Source organism: Mchenga conophoros, linkage group LG4 (genome assembly GCF_057382185.1).
Source record: "Mchenga conophoros isolate Kocher_MC1m ecotype Shallow Benthic linkage group LG4, M_conophoros_male_GT1.1, whole genome shotgun sequence".
Taxonomy (NCBI): domain Eukaryota; kingdom Metazoa; phylum Chordata; class Actinopteri; order Cichliformes; family Cichlidae; genus Mchenga; species Mchenga conophoros.
The window spans coordinates 17606531-17622303 of NC_140529.1; the positions used below are offsets into that span (position 1 = coordinate 17606531).

At 40.9% G+C, this 15773-nt stretch overlaps 1 protein-coding gene across 2 annotated transcripts in view; it reads right to left on the minus strand.

Annotated features, from left to right (window-relative positions):
- grin2aa (glutamate receptor, ionotropic, N-methyl D-aspartate 2A, a) overlaps positions 1–15773 on the minus strand; it is a 166846-nt gene that overhangs the window by 17036 nt on the left and 134037 nt on the right. For both annotated transcript variants that reach the window (XM_085270751.1, XM_085270750.1), the window contains 5 exons: positions 13589–13791; positions 9464–9635; positions 8516–8669; positions 7362–7487; positions 6803–7032 (listed from right to left, as the gene is read on the minus strand). In XM_085270751.1, the coding sequence (XP_085126877.1) occupies positions 6803–7032; positions 7362–7487; positions 8516–8669; positions 9464–9635; positions 13589–13791 (885 nt within the window). The remainder of the gene's footprint in view (positions 1–6802; positions 7033–7361; positions 7488–8515; positions 8670–9463; positions 9636–13588; positions 13792–15773) is intronic.

The following is a 15773-nucleotide window of genomic DNA, read 5'->3' on the forward strand; positions in this document are numbered from 1 at the left end:
AAGCGTGCTTGTAGCTGAGGTAAAAACCAACCCTCCAGCACTGTGGTAACAATCTGCCCTCGGTGCCAGAAGCAGACAAACCCTATCAATTACAAGTGTGTATTTATGAGCCTCACTCTAACCACATGCTGTGCTAGTTTGTGCGCCGACGGTTTCAGTCCATATTATTAAAGCGGTTCTCAGAAACATAACACTGCATGTCATCTCAAACGCTTACAGGCTTACTTTACTTTGCTTTAACGTATTCATACAACACATGATTGACTCCACTTGTAGGCTGCTACTGGAGGATTTCATTAGCAGATTATTAGCATTCCTGTTGTTTTCTCTGTCTGTTCAACATACACAAAACTCATCTGCTTGATTGTTTGCAAAAACGATGCACTGTTTGCTTGCATCAAAAACGAATCTGCATAATATATTTGAGCATATTTCTAAGCGTTTATACATGCTGCATCTGACGGCACATATATGTGTCTCTGCTGTGTAATCAGGTCAGGGTGAGCGTGAGCGCGTGTCGACAAGTCAAACTGCGCTGTGCATACGAGTGCGCATTCATATGTTAGTGGAGATGTCACACAGTGTGTTTGTCAGCATGACAAGCAACAGCCCTTAGGAGACATTCTCTCCTCCCACAGTCCTTGCTATTGTTTACTTCTCCTTCTTCATCTTTTCTTCATTTGTGCCTTTCTTAAGGTTAAATAGAAGCTTTTAGGTCAGGAGAGGGTAAATGTCCCAGGAGGAGTGAGAGGGGGGTGACAGGGGCTGGTTGGGGTGTGGTGGAGTGGCGGGTTGGGATTCAGACTTGAAAAGCACTCTTCTCTTGCTTGATAATTACCAGTGAAGGGCTTTTAAGAACTGCACCAGCTGCTGCTAACGAAAGCTTAATGCAGAGCTGACGACAAAATGAAGGAGCGGAGGCAGGAGAGGATTTGAGGCTAAGATAGGTGTAGATAAAAGAACTCACCGTCCTGCAACATAGCCACAACCAGATCATGGGGATTGTTGTCCGTCAAGGCTTTCTGGCAAGATTTCCGGACGATTTTCTGATGCAGGGTTTCCAAAGACTATTTTAAAAAAGCACGTATTCTCAACTTTCAAATACTGCCATGCTGTCAGAAACCTCCAGGTCTTACCAAATTATCCATAAGATGTACTTTAGCGTCTTTTCCTCGATACAGCAGTATACTTTTACTTGCAGGTTAGCTGCCAAAATCTGTTTGATTAGCTTTAGAAAGAGATCACAGTTTGGATCAAATATATGCAGGGTTGCGCAAACCCTGCACATTAAACTGCATTTCAATACAATGCCATGGGGAAAGGAGAGCATCAGTAAGAGGTGAGCTTTGAGTGAAGTGAGTCATCTGGCCTAAATCTGGTAATGTGTGTAATGACTGTAATAATCACTAATCTAATTAAAATATGAAGGTTTCTCACAGGACAAAATCCAGTTACCTGGGTAAAAGACTCAAAACCCAGAGGAGAAATTTCTCTCAGCAGCCTGAGAACACTTTTCTCCTTATGTACTGTAAGTGCATGTAGGGTGTATAGGTGCTAATAATAGGTATTAAAATCAAAGTGATATGTAAAGGTATCACACAAATTATTCTTATTAACTAAGCTCAATGTCAAACGCCAACATCAAAAGCCTTAAATAATCTGTAATAAAACTGTGAACATATACAGTCAGGTCCATAAATTTTTGGACAGAGACCTTTTTTTTCTAATATTTGTTTTCTGTTCCACAATGAATTTTAAAAGAAACAACTCTGGTGCAGTTGAAGTGCAAACTTTAAGCTTTAATTCAGTGGGTTGAACAAAAAGACTGTATAAAAATGTGAGGAAGTAAAGCATTTTTTTAACACAATCTCTTCATTTCAGATGTTTTATTTTCTGTTTTTGCAGCTTAGTGATGGCTTGTTTCACCTGCATGGAGACCTCCTTTAACCACATATTGTCTGTTCACAGCAAAATCTTCCTTTTATCTGTTGAATTGGTAATGACATAATGAAAGAATTGCCCACACCTGCCCATGAAACAGCCTTCGAGTCAATTGTCCAATTACTTTTGCTCATTTAAAAAAAAGGATGTCACATGAGCTAAAACTCTTAAACCCTTCATCCAATTTGAATGTGGATACTCTCAAATGAAAACTGAGAGTCTACACATTATGTCCATGTACGTTACATAACTATAATTGGAATATGTTTTATTAAATAGGTAAAAACTTTCACCTTAAACAAGGCACAGGTTACATGTTTACAGACACTGGATGGCAATGTGAGTATCAGTTGACTCCACAAACCACAGAAAGGAGCAAACCTACAAACCTACGCAAGCTAAATGGAATAAAAACAAATAAAATAAAACACAATAAAATTATAGTAACTCTGTGCAACATATAAATATATTGCTTACAAATGTCTGTGGTTATCATGAAACCTTGATCGATCTCATTGCTTTTGCCATGTTTATTAACTCACCCTACTCCTTTATTTTCTTCTATTTTGTCCTGCAGGTCTTCTTTGGTCTGTTCTGCTTCTGCTTTCCCGTCCATCTCCTAATCACTATAAACTGACTGGTTCTTGTATAACGGTTTGTTACTTTACCTGAGCACTCAAAGGAGTTTATGCAACATGCTTCCTTCACTCATTCACAATTTTCTATGCTTAAGTGGTTCCTGCCGAACAGTCGGAGACATTCACACTCTGATGGATGTATTGGAGAGCAACTTGGGGTTAGTATCTTGCCCGAGGATATTTGGCATGCAGACGGATACATGTCTTACTATGTTTTTTTATTCTCTGTGTGTGTAAATATTATGCTATAAAACAGTGGAGATCACGACATGAACAAAATTATTCAGACTATTTGCAATGAACTTGCAACCTCGCTGCCTTTAAAATGGTTGAAGAGCAGATCTGCGATCACACCAGTCTTCAAAGCGACTTTGGTGCATCAAAATGCCAATAAATGGAATGACTTCAATTAACTGAGATAAACTGGCAAAAATCATAAATCTGTTGCAATGTCCACAGAAATTCATGTCAAACAAAAATTTACATTAACAACTTACATTTGTTGTCTACTCAGAACCTCGTAGATTTGAAACAAAATGTTTGAATTATAGCAGGCACTGTGCAACCTTGCTTTTACGTAGAGTGAGGCACATTGCAGAAGAGTTGCACTCATTTATGAACTAGACTGCAATTATTTGCAAACCTTCACTAGTCTGTCTGAAAGTGACTGCAGTCAGACAGTCAATGTTTGGACGAAGGCTGCCTCCCACCAGGTGACCTCTGTAATTGCCATGCGATCAAAAGTGGTCGTATTGTGCCATCCTATTTTTAGTGACTGAGTCATTGGGGGTCTCCACGCTACATTTTCATGTCCCATCGCTTCCCAGAATTTGTCTGCATGTATACAAATCTACATGTTTTGCTCATATGTGACTGTTTTTTTTTAACATTATTTACATGTTTTAAATCTCTTCTAAGTAGATGCATGTGGAAAGTGCCAGAACCTAGTTATTTCTTTCATCATAATGCCGCTGAAAGCTACTACAGCTCCAACAACAGCAGCAGATTGTTTACATTTGAACTTTGAAGTCTGTAGGCTTCACAAAAAGCAATTTTATAATGCTGAGAAACCGAAACAAAACCGAAAAGCAGAGAAAGAGCAGCCAGATTTGCAAAGACAAATCCCCATGCACCATAAAACACCAAAGACCTGTTAACTGACTGCTCTCCACTTGTGCATGAAGCAGGCTGCTTAGAGAACAAGTTTAACAGCTCAGTAAACATCCATTGCTTTCTCTTCATCAATTATTAAAACAAATAAAAACAGCTCTTCCTGTCACCATTGACTGAAATGGACCCAATGCACAAATACTGCAGCTTTAAGAAAGTTACATGTAAAATACACTTTTTTAAAAACAAAAACAAAACGTTTTTTTGAAGGCTTCAGTTAGTAGGAATTTAAAATTAAAACAATGTGACACAGCGATCGACCAGTCGTGCAGTTAATGTATAATTTTAGGAGAAACACTTATTTACCAGTAATTTGTTCTATTGTACTTCCCCACAGGTGTCTCACAGACCATTCTAAGAATTCTGTTAGTAACTAATGTAATCAACTTAAATTTATACTTGCATACAATTCTTAAAGCTCTCTATTCCTAGATTTGGCACAAACATCCACCAAATGTAATCTACAAAGTCTGTAAAATAATGCCTGTGTAACTTAGTATGATCTTTGAGCAATGCCAACAGCGATGCTAAAACGATCACTAGTTAAACTAGCTTCTACACTAGGGGTGGGTTTTGATTATCGATTTATCGATTAAAATCGATTCTAGCTTGGATAACGTGATATTGACTCAATAAAATCCAGAAACGATTTTTAAATATGAATGTATTTTGCACGAAACGCCAGAATCTCAGGTTAAACCTCACAAACTTTCAACAACCACCAAACACCTAAAACAGTAAATGAGAGCAGGTACACGGATTCTGCACAAAGACGTAAAAGCAAAGCGTGGACCTGCCGACGGATCAGAATCAGTGAGATGTCGCTTTTCTCACCCGACGGCACGGACACAGGCGGGGCTGAAAGCCGACAGCTCGCTGATTCTGATGTTTCTGTGGGTCTGCGCTTTGTGTTTACGCCCTTTTTGAGCTGATTCTGAAGCTGCAGGTTTTTATCTCTCTCCAAAAATATTGACCGAACCAGCAGCAAAAGAAGATCCAAACTTTGCTTCACATAAACATCGTCATGAATTCCCTCTGACCTTTCCTGTTTTGCTTCCACCACGATAAAATCACACTTCATGCAGACCTCTCTGTCTCTGTACTTCAAGAACAGTTTCCAATCTAAAAATCTCTGTTTTCTGCATTATTCACTTGCTTTTTACGCACAAGACTGCCGTTGTTTACAGCGCTGTTTTTTTCCTTTTAATTACTTCCGAAAAGAAAGCCTCATTTCTGCTGTTCAATACTGAACAAATTTAAACTTTTCACTTTTTAAAATTATGCAAAATTGCAAAATGCTTGGCTGTGTCTCTAATAAAACCTCTGTAACTTTGCTCTGCTTCACTTCAGCAGCATCAGGTAATGTTCATATGTTGATTAATGGTTTTCTTTCATTTTTGATCTACTGCAGAATATTTTTAAGGTCATCTACTATAAAATCCCAGGCCAGGAAAATCTTCTTTCTTTTTATAGATAGAAAAATCAAAACGATTCTAGAAATCAGTGACGATACCCAGCCTATTCTACACTGCTGCCACTTTTCATTAGAAAGTGCAAAATCTTGTCCACTGCACATAGTTTGTGAGCACCATAAGTATATGGTAGAGATGAGCCTGTACATATATCACTACTATCAGTACTAACATTTCAGACTGAGTGGTAGTAAACTATTTGCTGCCTTTAAAGATCTGTCATCATCATTAGCTTAAATACATATTAGCTGTAACCACACCTACACACACTGATATAACAAGACAGCGAAGGGGAGCTATCTGATTCACACCGCTGTCCATTACTAATATTCAACAGGAATGTATGCTATCACAGCTACAGCAAGCTAGCCAGAAAGCTAAAGGTAAAGCACCAAACTTAGGGATGGTAACTAACAACGGCAAAAGCCTGCTTTGGAAACTATGCCTATATTTCCCAAATGCATTGAGGGCAGTGATGCAATCTTAAACTTCATCTCGTTGAGCACTGATGCACCAGAGTGTTGTGTGTATGTGTGTGCACTTTTGTGAAGCATTTTGGTCCTGCAACCTTTGGAAGAAAAAAATGTTACTTTTAGAAAAAAATGTGTTTGCCTCATCATATAAAATGATTATAATTGCATATTAAAGGAAATGGTTGTACCAAAGTATAAGAATTTACACTAGTGGTGTTACATCCTTCCCTCAGGTTGATAGGTACAGTAGAGTGCATCTGTTTGTGCCTGCTAACAGTCTAAACCCACCTTAAGTAAACTACACAAAACATGGCCCCGCACGAGGAATGCTTTTCATCATTTTGTCGGTCGCATTTGGCTCGATGGCCAGCCTCTCTCAGCATAACTGTCTAAACGGCCATTTGCCCTTCTTGTCTGTTTCCTTTCGTTCCCAACCCTCCCTGTCTTTCCACATATTCTATTTTCTCCCTCCTAATGCCTTTCTTCCCTTACCTCAGCCTTCAAACTGGCCCATATCTGTCTGCCTGTTGTCTTGTACCATCTTGTGTGTCTTGGCCTTTTGCTAGTCCTCAGTCTCTCTCCTGCCAATTGATGTACCTCTTACACCATCCCTCCCTCCCTCTCTCCGTCTGTTTGTTGTCAAAACCCTCTATGTCAGCCTTCTCTTGATAGTATCGCCTCTAATACATCTGTATTTCTGTCCTTGGAAGCACTCTGCTCTTTTGTCTAGCCTTCTCCAACCCTCCAATCTGTTTCACTACATTTGGCTTGACCTTTTCTTTTAATATCCCAGTCTTTCTGTTTGTTGCTGCATTTTTCTATATGCATGTCATTTTGATTCTGAGTGCATAAAACAGAGCCCATGTTAATTCATTCTGGAGCAACAGAACACAATTTCCAGCTGGATTTAAAACGGTAAAACTTGTACATTTGAATTCAGGTGACTGGAACTTTGTGAGAGGAACGGTAGTGCCACACGCAACAAAAACAGGTACTATGCTTCATTTTCCCCTTCATCCTATGATGATTTTCTAATCCTGTTGTATGATATAAAACTGAAGGCCTGCAAAAAACATATCATAAAACTACCTCATTCGTTCTTCGTTACCTTGTTGTCTGAAAGCCCGGTGACTTGGTCGACAAACTCCTCCTGAATCATGAAGGCGGCCAAGTTGGCAGTGTAGGAGGCCAAGAAGATGACAGCAAAGAAGGCCCATACTGACACTATGAACTTGCTGGTGGTTCCTTTTGGGTTTTGCACCGGCACAGAGTTGTTGAAGACCAGACCCCACAGCAACCACACTGCCTTGCCCATGGTGAAGGAAGGGCCGTGAGGGTCTGAAAACGAGGAAAGAGAGTGTGTGTGGGAAAGCGAGATGGATGGTATAAAATTAGAAAGAAAGAAAACAAATATTTCAAAATCTATTTGTAGAACAAGTGACATGCAATTTAAACTACCCAATATTAGAGCAGTGGACTTGTGCTTCTGTGTTAAATTTATGTCGTAGGTATATTGTAACCCTCCTGAAACCCTACGGCATAACTTGACGTGTACCTCCTTAGAAATGTGACTACACGCAGCAGCACCACAGCAACACAGGCATAAATGTTGGCATAGGCTAGAATCAGTGCAGAAGTCTAAATTAAGCTTTAGTGTCCGTACTCACCTTTTCCCTGTGCCAAGTTTCTGTTGAAGCCAAGAGGACTGATGTATTCGAACATGAAGACAGCCATTGCAGTCACCAGCAGGAGCATCACAAACATCATCACCCACACTGATGCACTGAATGGCTCTGTGAAAGAAAGAGAGAAAGTCAAGAGAACAGAGGTCGTGCTAATGCTTAGCTAATACTGCACTTTTTATAGCTTATCCGTCACTTTTTCTTATCATTTGCACACTCCTCGTCTTTCCACAAACTGAAGGAATAAACAGGTCAGAAATACCGTATGCACACACACACACATACTGAGGGAAGAACTCCATATCCAAGCAGACCGTTCTAAGTTCAGAAGCCCTACAGATCTCACCCCACCCACCTACCCCAAACCACTTGCATATATACTGGCGTTCCTCCTATTTGGCTGTGGAATAAGGGGTACAGTATAGAAAGCCCTGGTGTCAGCACTCCTGTCCTCCCTCTGAGCCCTTAACATTACTGCAGAGATTAAACTCTGCTCTAATGTATGGGAGAGCACTGCTGGCATAGGGCCGCACACCGGGATGTGTGCATTTGAGTGTGCATGTGCAGAGTGGCAAGCAGCCATTATGAGGTTTTCCTGCTAAGCCCTTATAATTTCCATTTTCACACCACTAACTGCATGCTTCCACGCATGTCAGCATGTGTACTTGCGTGTGCGTCCTTGCTGTGTGTGTTAGAGTTTCTCTTTTTCGTGGAAATTCCTGCAGCCAATTTGCATGTAAGCTTGTGTGTGCATTGGGTCAGTGGCATCGCGAACTGTTGTGGATGTCAATGTTAAAGCACTCTGCATCAAATGAACGTGACTGAGGAACCATAACGGGGATATCCGTGGTCTCTTAGGTTAAAATCCTGCGGTTAAGTGCCTCTCAGGTAAGTGAGAGTCGCTGTGGCAGGAAGCGGGCATTCAGCTAAATCCCTCAGATGAAAGAGCAAGTATTGACAGCTGTGTAACAGAAGTGAATTATGTTGTCAGTGCTGTATCTGAGGGAACACACACACACACACACTCAAAACAAACACTGTTCTATACTAACACAAACCAGAGAAGCAAACAAGACAGGTTTTCTTCTTGTTCTCTCCTCAGTCTAACAAGAGAAGAGCAGCTATTTGGTGACAATTACCAAGGAAGGCTGATGGGGACACAGTTCCATTGCTACGGGACACCATGACACTGATCCCAGTTTCCACGAACGGGACGGAGAAATCGATGACCTCAGAACGCTCCTCATTGATCGTCAGAGATCCGACGGCCATGACGGCTTTCTTATAGACCACCTTTTCAGGGTAGGGGGAGGAGGAGGGAGGAGAGCAGGGACATAAGAGGAATGATTGGGGAGAAAGGAAGAGAAAGTTACAATCTACTCATCCGTTCATCCATCTGGATCCATTTCCACCCCAGCTGTCACAGGGTCAAAAGGTGGAGTACACCCTCGATAGCTATCACAGAGTAGAACAAATGTCTTCATTAGGCTAACTACATGTTGTCTCTTCCACCCAAAGTAAATGTTGACAAATCTGTGCACAAGAATGTAAAGATTACTGATTGCACATAAATAAAGTTTTTAATCTCATACTGAAATTTAATCAATGTAGCCCAAGAATAAGTTGACACGCCAACTGGAGATCGATCCAATTACGTTTTCACACAGGGCCAGGTAGGTTTGGATAGCTGTTTTCACTTCATTCAAATCATCATTAATCATCAATCTGCCTTTTGGATTTACTCGGGTTATCTTTGTCTAATTGAAATTTGTTTGATGATCTGCAACATCCAACATGCAACAAGTAACTGAAAGGAAATTTGGAATAAAAGAATGAAACACCTGTATGATATCATAAAAGGTATACCTGTGGGGTCAGCAGGTACCCCACTTAGAAGAACGAGGATGAACTTTAACCTTAATACATGTTTTCATCTGAAATGTATCACTTTGTATTAGCAAAGTGCTGCTCCATCAAAGCACATCTCCACAATGTGTGATGATCTTAGTTTCCAACAAGATGAGTAATACGGTAGTTGAATAACACAGGCACACTTATATATACACACACAAAAAGGCTCTTTTTACCTCTCCCACCATCCCATTCCAGACGTTGTTGATCTTCTTGCCATGCTTGCCATTGGTAACCAGGTACAGGTCATAGGTGAACTTCACATACTTGGCTATCTTTTTCAGAATGTCGATGCAGAAACCTTTACAGCACTTCTTGATATACGTCCCACCAGCCTCAGTCGTGTTGCTGCAGAAGCACAAAACACAAAGACCATCAGCAGATGATTAGTCTTTCGCTCGGTGTCAGCGGTGGGAAAAAAACAAATGGCATCAACGCTATGATTGAACACTGAAGTAAACATTGACAGAACAAATACCAGCTCTTTGCATAGCCTGCAAATCCATTTTTACATCCACGTTTAGGTAGGGAACCCTCATTCATTCATTCATTAAAAAACAAAAGGAACATTGTTTGCTTCATTTTTTCCATCATGTTTGTTAAATTTGTGATTGCACCAGTGAACAAATATCACCCTGGGTCTTTTTCACCTTTAAGTTCAGGTCAATCTATTCAGGAATGACTGAAGATTAGAAAAATATGCTCCCTTTTCTCCCAACGCCTCTCTGGAGAAGGAAATTTTGACGGCGCTGCATCTGCAAGCCTTGTACCATCTGTGTATATGAATTTGAGAGCAGAAGAGTTCACACACAAGAGCACATCAACTTTGAGCCACCTGGGAGTCTCATTTAACTTTTAGATGTGTGCTAATTAGAAGACGATAACCTCGTCCTTTAGCGTAACAACAACCTGGGCAAAAACTTGACGGAAAGTAAGGAGGGGACCCCCGCGCATCAGGCTGTGACTCTGCAGTACCCTTCAGAGATGAAACTTTGTCACTTTTAAGTTATTCTGCAGCACCAGGAAAAAAGAGATAACATTTGCCAGTTTTTCGCAAACTCCCTCACTAGTCGCCATCGATCTGTCAAACAAATGTCTCCCCAAGTGGAATTCTTTCCTGTCTTTGAACTGGAAAGGCATTTACTTTCACAGTCTAACAGTTTCACACAAGAAAGGGGAAAAAAAGAGCCAAGTGCCGATATGTCAGCAGTTATGAATGTCATTCTATGAAACCTGCAACTTTTGAACACCACACTGAAACACTAAACAACCTTTAATCCATCACAGAAGAAATAAAATAATGGGCTTGACTCCTTTTTAGTGTAAAATAATGTCTTTTCCTAATTGCATTTGCAGCTCTGTCGAATGCAATGTAACCTTTTATTTTGCTTTCCTGATCCACACATTTCAACAGTAGCTCAACAGTTTGGACACCAGTGGCAATGGAATAAAATCACAGAGTGGATGGACGGAGAAAAAGAGATACTGGCTTGAGGTTCTGTGGGTAATGTGGTATGAGCTTAGAAGCGCTAATTAACTTAGTCTTCTCCACAGAAGAGGTCACACTAGGCAGCGGCTGCACTGTACTCTTTGATATGTAAATTTCTTGTCTTTATTCCAAGCATGGCCGCTTTAAGCACAATATGCAATATATTCTTGTGATGTTGAAGTAAGAATGAAATTGTGGTAAATGTAATGCAACTACAAGGAACAGGTTGATGTTAGCCGAAACAAGGACAAATAACCCAAGTTTCTGGCAGATTCAGCTGGTGGGGAATGGTGGGAGCTGACAGAGTAAGCATATAGGCCAGAACTTAGCTGCATTCACGAACACGGCGTTCCCATTTAGGCAGGCCACTGTACAGATCAGGCAGTAAGAGCATGTGATGTTATGGAGGCTGTTTGTGAACTTGGCAGGCCAACTTGATATAGAAACACTACAGGGCCCGAGGGGTCTCCAGGGAGGAAAGTGTGGGTCTGTGTATGACTATGAGAGCGTTAGTGTAAGTATGGCTTGCTCTTAAGCCAGGCCTGGATAAGTGAATTTCTGGTTCTGCATGCATGGGTACTCCTTCAACCCCAATCCAACCCCCGTTCACCACTCCTGGTCTGCCTCTCTCCTTCCCTCCATCTATCCCACTTTCTCCAAATGGGCGCTTCGGATGCTTGAGTGGGAATTGCGCTGTGGGAGGCTGAAAAGCAGCATTGGCCTGTGAGTGAGTGGACATGTGGCAACAGAGAGCGTACGAGCTCGTAAATGTGTGTTTGTGTTCCTCCTTGGAGATGCTTTGCTCTCCGCCCCACTTCACAGTGTTTTCTGGATGTAAATCACTGTCAGCCACTTCCCTAAAACTATCGCCGCTTAATCAACTCTGTTTGTGTGACGCAAAAAGAGCTGCAGACAGACGCGTTACGCATTGAACGAGTGACATAAAGTGTGTAGACCTTTTTTTTCACACATACATTAAAGCCCTGAACTGTTCTAGACTCTGTGTGACATGTGACATCGCAGATCTGTTTCCTTTGCCCAAATTGATCCAGTATTTAGCAACAAGAACATTGCTGATTGCTACATGTGAGAAAGGGCAACTCTGAAAAATGCCCAGACTTGATCTCCTAACATTTTCTGGTATTTCCATGTGGAAAAAATGAATATCTATAATAAATATCCATGAAAATGTACATGATCCAGACGTCATTTATTATTACGCTGATTCAGCACCACTCAAGTCACTCTGTGACATACACCCACAGTGTGTGTTTGCGCTCCAGGAATATAATATAACAAGGGGCTAGAGGTATTTTGGCGTTAGTGAAAAAAAAGAAGAAGGAAGAAATGGTATGGAAGGAAGTAAAATGCTGAGTTCAGCAGCCACCTCCATTTTCAGGAGGAAAGAAGCTGCTGCAAAGCCTGCACACTGCATCGCTTTCCGTGTTCGTGAGAGAAAGGGGAGAGCGAGACAGCATGCACTGACAGAGGAGCGCAGAGACGGCGCTGTGGAAAATGAAATACGGATGATGTAAATTTATTACCTTCTGATTATCCAATACACTCTTATGAAACTTTCTTTTATGCGGTCCTTAGTTTTTCTTCTCATACAACAACATTACGTGTAAATCAGTTAGACTGCGAGTAGAGTGTATTTCAGACCATTTCACTGTGTTGTGCTTTTCCACAAGACAAGGTAAGGAGGAAGAGAGTGGGTGAGATGACTTAAGTGCAGCTTATTGTGTTGCAATAATAAGCATGTGTGCCATTACAGGACCGCGTTGTTAGATTAAGACTAGCTGTAACACACACTTACATTTTTGTGCCTTAGGTTTAGATGATTTTAATGGATGCATTTTCTTTTAACTTTCTTATATACTTGAATATATATCATTGACATAGGCGGTAATACTGTATCTCGTTCTCATTTCCTTGTTTTGCTTATTACGGCTGCATTTACACTTGCATGATGGATGTGTCCCTAGTAGGAGCAGGTATCGAGTTTTTTGAGGTGTGATATATACTGTAGGTATAACATACCTCAAAAACTAGATGTTCAGAGTGGCCACTTGTTGATGAGACCCAAATTTTTTGTATTTTGTAAGTTAGGACCATAAATTTGAAGACAATGACTAATTTCTTTGGTGTAGTTTTGCTTCTGTGCACCAAAATAGTGGATTTTAAATCAAAAGATCAAGACGTGACTGAAGTGCAGACTTTCTGCTTTCATTCAAGGGATTTAAGGGATTTAACAAAAGCAGTACATTAACTGTTTGGGATATTTTTTATACATAATGCCCTATTTCCAGAGGCTCAAAAATAATTGGACAATTGACTGACAGGCAGTTCCATTGCCAAGTGAGGCCTGTTCCCTCATTATTCCATGACAGCTGAGGTAGATATTCCAAGTGTTTAACTTGCGTTTTGGTTAGCTGATTGTTGGAATGCTTAATAAGAGTTCTTAAAATGAAACAACACCAATACTCCTGGGCGACTATGGAGGACAACTAAGGTGAATGACTGCAGAATGTTTTTCTTTAGTTATAAAATCTGAACTTTAACAAATTAAAAAAAAACACACAATCAAACTAAGTCACAGATCCAAAAAACTACACAAACTGTATCCTTGTACAGATATTTGTGAACATAACTGCATTTCAGATGTTTGTTCATTCTGTTAAAACAAAATGTAATCAAACATTTTTACACCAGTAATATTTGGTGATTCGCAGTGAAGCAGCTTGACTGCATTTGCTTACTTAGCTATCTAGCTAACACTGCAGCATGATAGATGGACAGATATCCCACTTACTCTTTGATATGCTTCCTACACGGCACAGAGTTCCTCATGCAGGTACCAGTGAGTCTTTCCACGTCCTCCACAATGACAAAGGGTTTCTCCTCTAAGGTGACGATGGACAGGTGGTTGTCATCAAGCTCAGCGTCACCAAAGGAGTTGAAACGTGGCCACACGGGGTACTTCAGTGTCAGACTACGATTGTCCAGTTTCCCCATCTGGTGAGAGAAGAGGAAAGTAGGAAACAAGATATAATAACTGGTGGCTAAAAATAGAACACCTGGCACATTTCCAATGGGCTACAATGTATTGCTTTTCAATTACTGAGTAGGCTGGAAGTCAATAGACTGATTGTTGTTTGGGTCACACTCATGGCCTCACATTTACCTCCCGGGAGTCTAAACTATCACGCTGTTCTGTTGGAGATGGTTATAAGTACAAATGAAGTGAAAGCAGTGAAGAAATTGCAGTTGCGATTTAGTGACCATTATATACTTAACTTTCCTAATAACATACAGCAGAAATGAGAAAAAACAAAATAAAACAAAGGATTTTGTGGAAAAGCTGCAGCCAGCATATACTGTATGTTGCTCTTTGGCCACAGTAAATGCCTGTTTGAATGTAAGGTAAAGCACGGCATATTAAATGCATGGCCTGCAGGGTTGGATCACAAAATGCACACAGTGATATTGCTATGCATGCAAACCCATACAGAAACAGAGATTTAGTGTGACAGTATGACAGTTGGGACTCTGTTGATAATTCAAAAAGTTTTCAGAGCTGTGATGTCACAGTTTCCCCTATGGGCTATTTTTATCTTTACCTACTGACATCTCTCTGTAGATCTATGTGTGTGTGTGTGTGTTCGTACATAAAGTATATATATATATATATATATATATATATATATATGCATGTTTATGTCAGGGAAGGCAGAGTGGAATATCATAAACAGCAACAGGCATCGGGGCAGAAAATGGCAAAACACTGCTCTAACTCTTTTCCTCCATCTAAGAAATCTTTCTGACGTCTCGTGTGTTTCCATCTATCCTAGTACTGCACACATGCAGACAGAGGTATTGATATATTTTCATTCGTAGACGTTAGTGACAAGATTGCGAGCAGGGTTGCAAAAGGTTAAGCTAAACATAGTTTCTTTGTTTTAGGTGTGTGGGGGAAAAAACCCCTAATATCTTAACGCAGTTGCACCCGACACACATATCATAGCAATGCTAATATGTCAGCCACTTGACCTCGAAGTCATGAGACAGTGTTTGTTATCCGCACACAACCACACGCACACACACACATGTTGTTGGTTCGCCTGCACGCCTGGCTAAGTCATTAACAGCCGAGCAGAGAGGAGGAAGTGAAATTAGCATTTTAATTGTTTTGCTTTGAGTGGTTTTCTATCCTCTGACAGGGATTAGAGTCTCTTCTCCACTCTTAGTCGGCACCGCTGTCAACAGCTCACTCTGCTGTCGGCTACATTCCTCAAACTGTGCGTGTGTGTGTGCATGTGTGTGTGTGTTTGTGTTTGCGTAGGCATATGTGTTGAGGAAAGCAAAGCCGGACGGTACGCTGAGGTGGCACCCATGCTTCTTGCGTGTAATCGTTAGTCTCAAGGGATCGGCCACATTTTCCTGTCTGTCTTAGCCCAGCTGTTTTGCATTTCTCAATCAAGTGAGTGCATGTGTATGCGCCCATCCACATATGTGCGTTTGTGTCTGTGTGAGTGTTTATGCATTAAAGGGGTGGAGATAATAGAACATTTTAATGGGAAAGTAAAAATGTAATTCCTGTATCATAATTATGATCAGACAATAAAGACTGGTTGTTGACCTCAGTCATTCGGTTGGATGTTAGAGTAGAGCCACTGCTCCTCATCATCAAATGAGTCAGTTGAGGTAGTTCAAGCATTTGACCAGGATGCCTCCTGGGCACCTCCTAGGTGGGGTGTTCTGTGCATGTCCCACCAAGAAGTGGCCTTGGGGCCGACCCAGGACACCCTGGATGGATTAAATCTCTTGGTGGGTTTGGGAGCACCTTCATGTCCTGCCAGAAGAGTTGAAGTAGGTGGTCCTGATTTGAAAGGGGAGGTTTAGGCATTTCTGCTTCGACTACTGCCTACTGCTAACGTCTTGAGGCAACTGTTGTTGTGATTTGGCACTACAAAAATAAAATTGAAATGCATTGAATT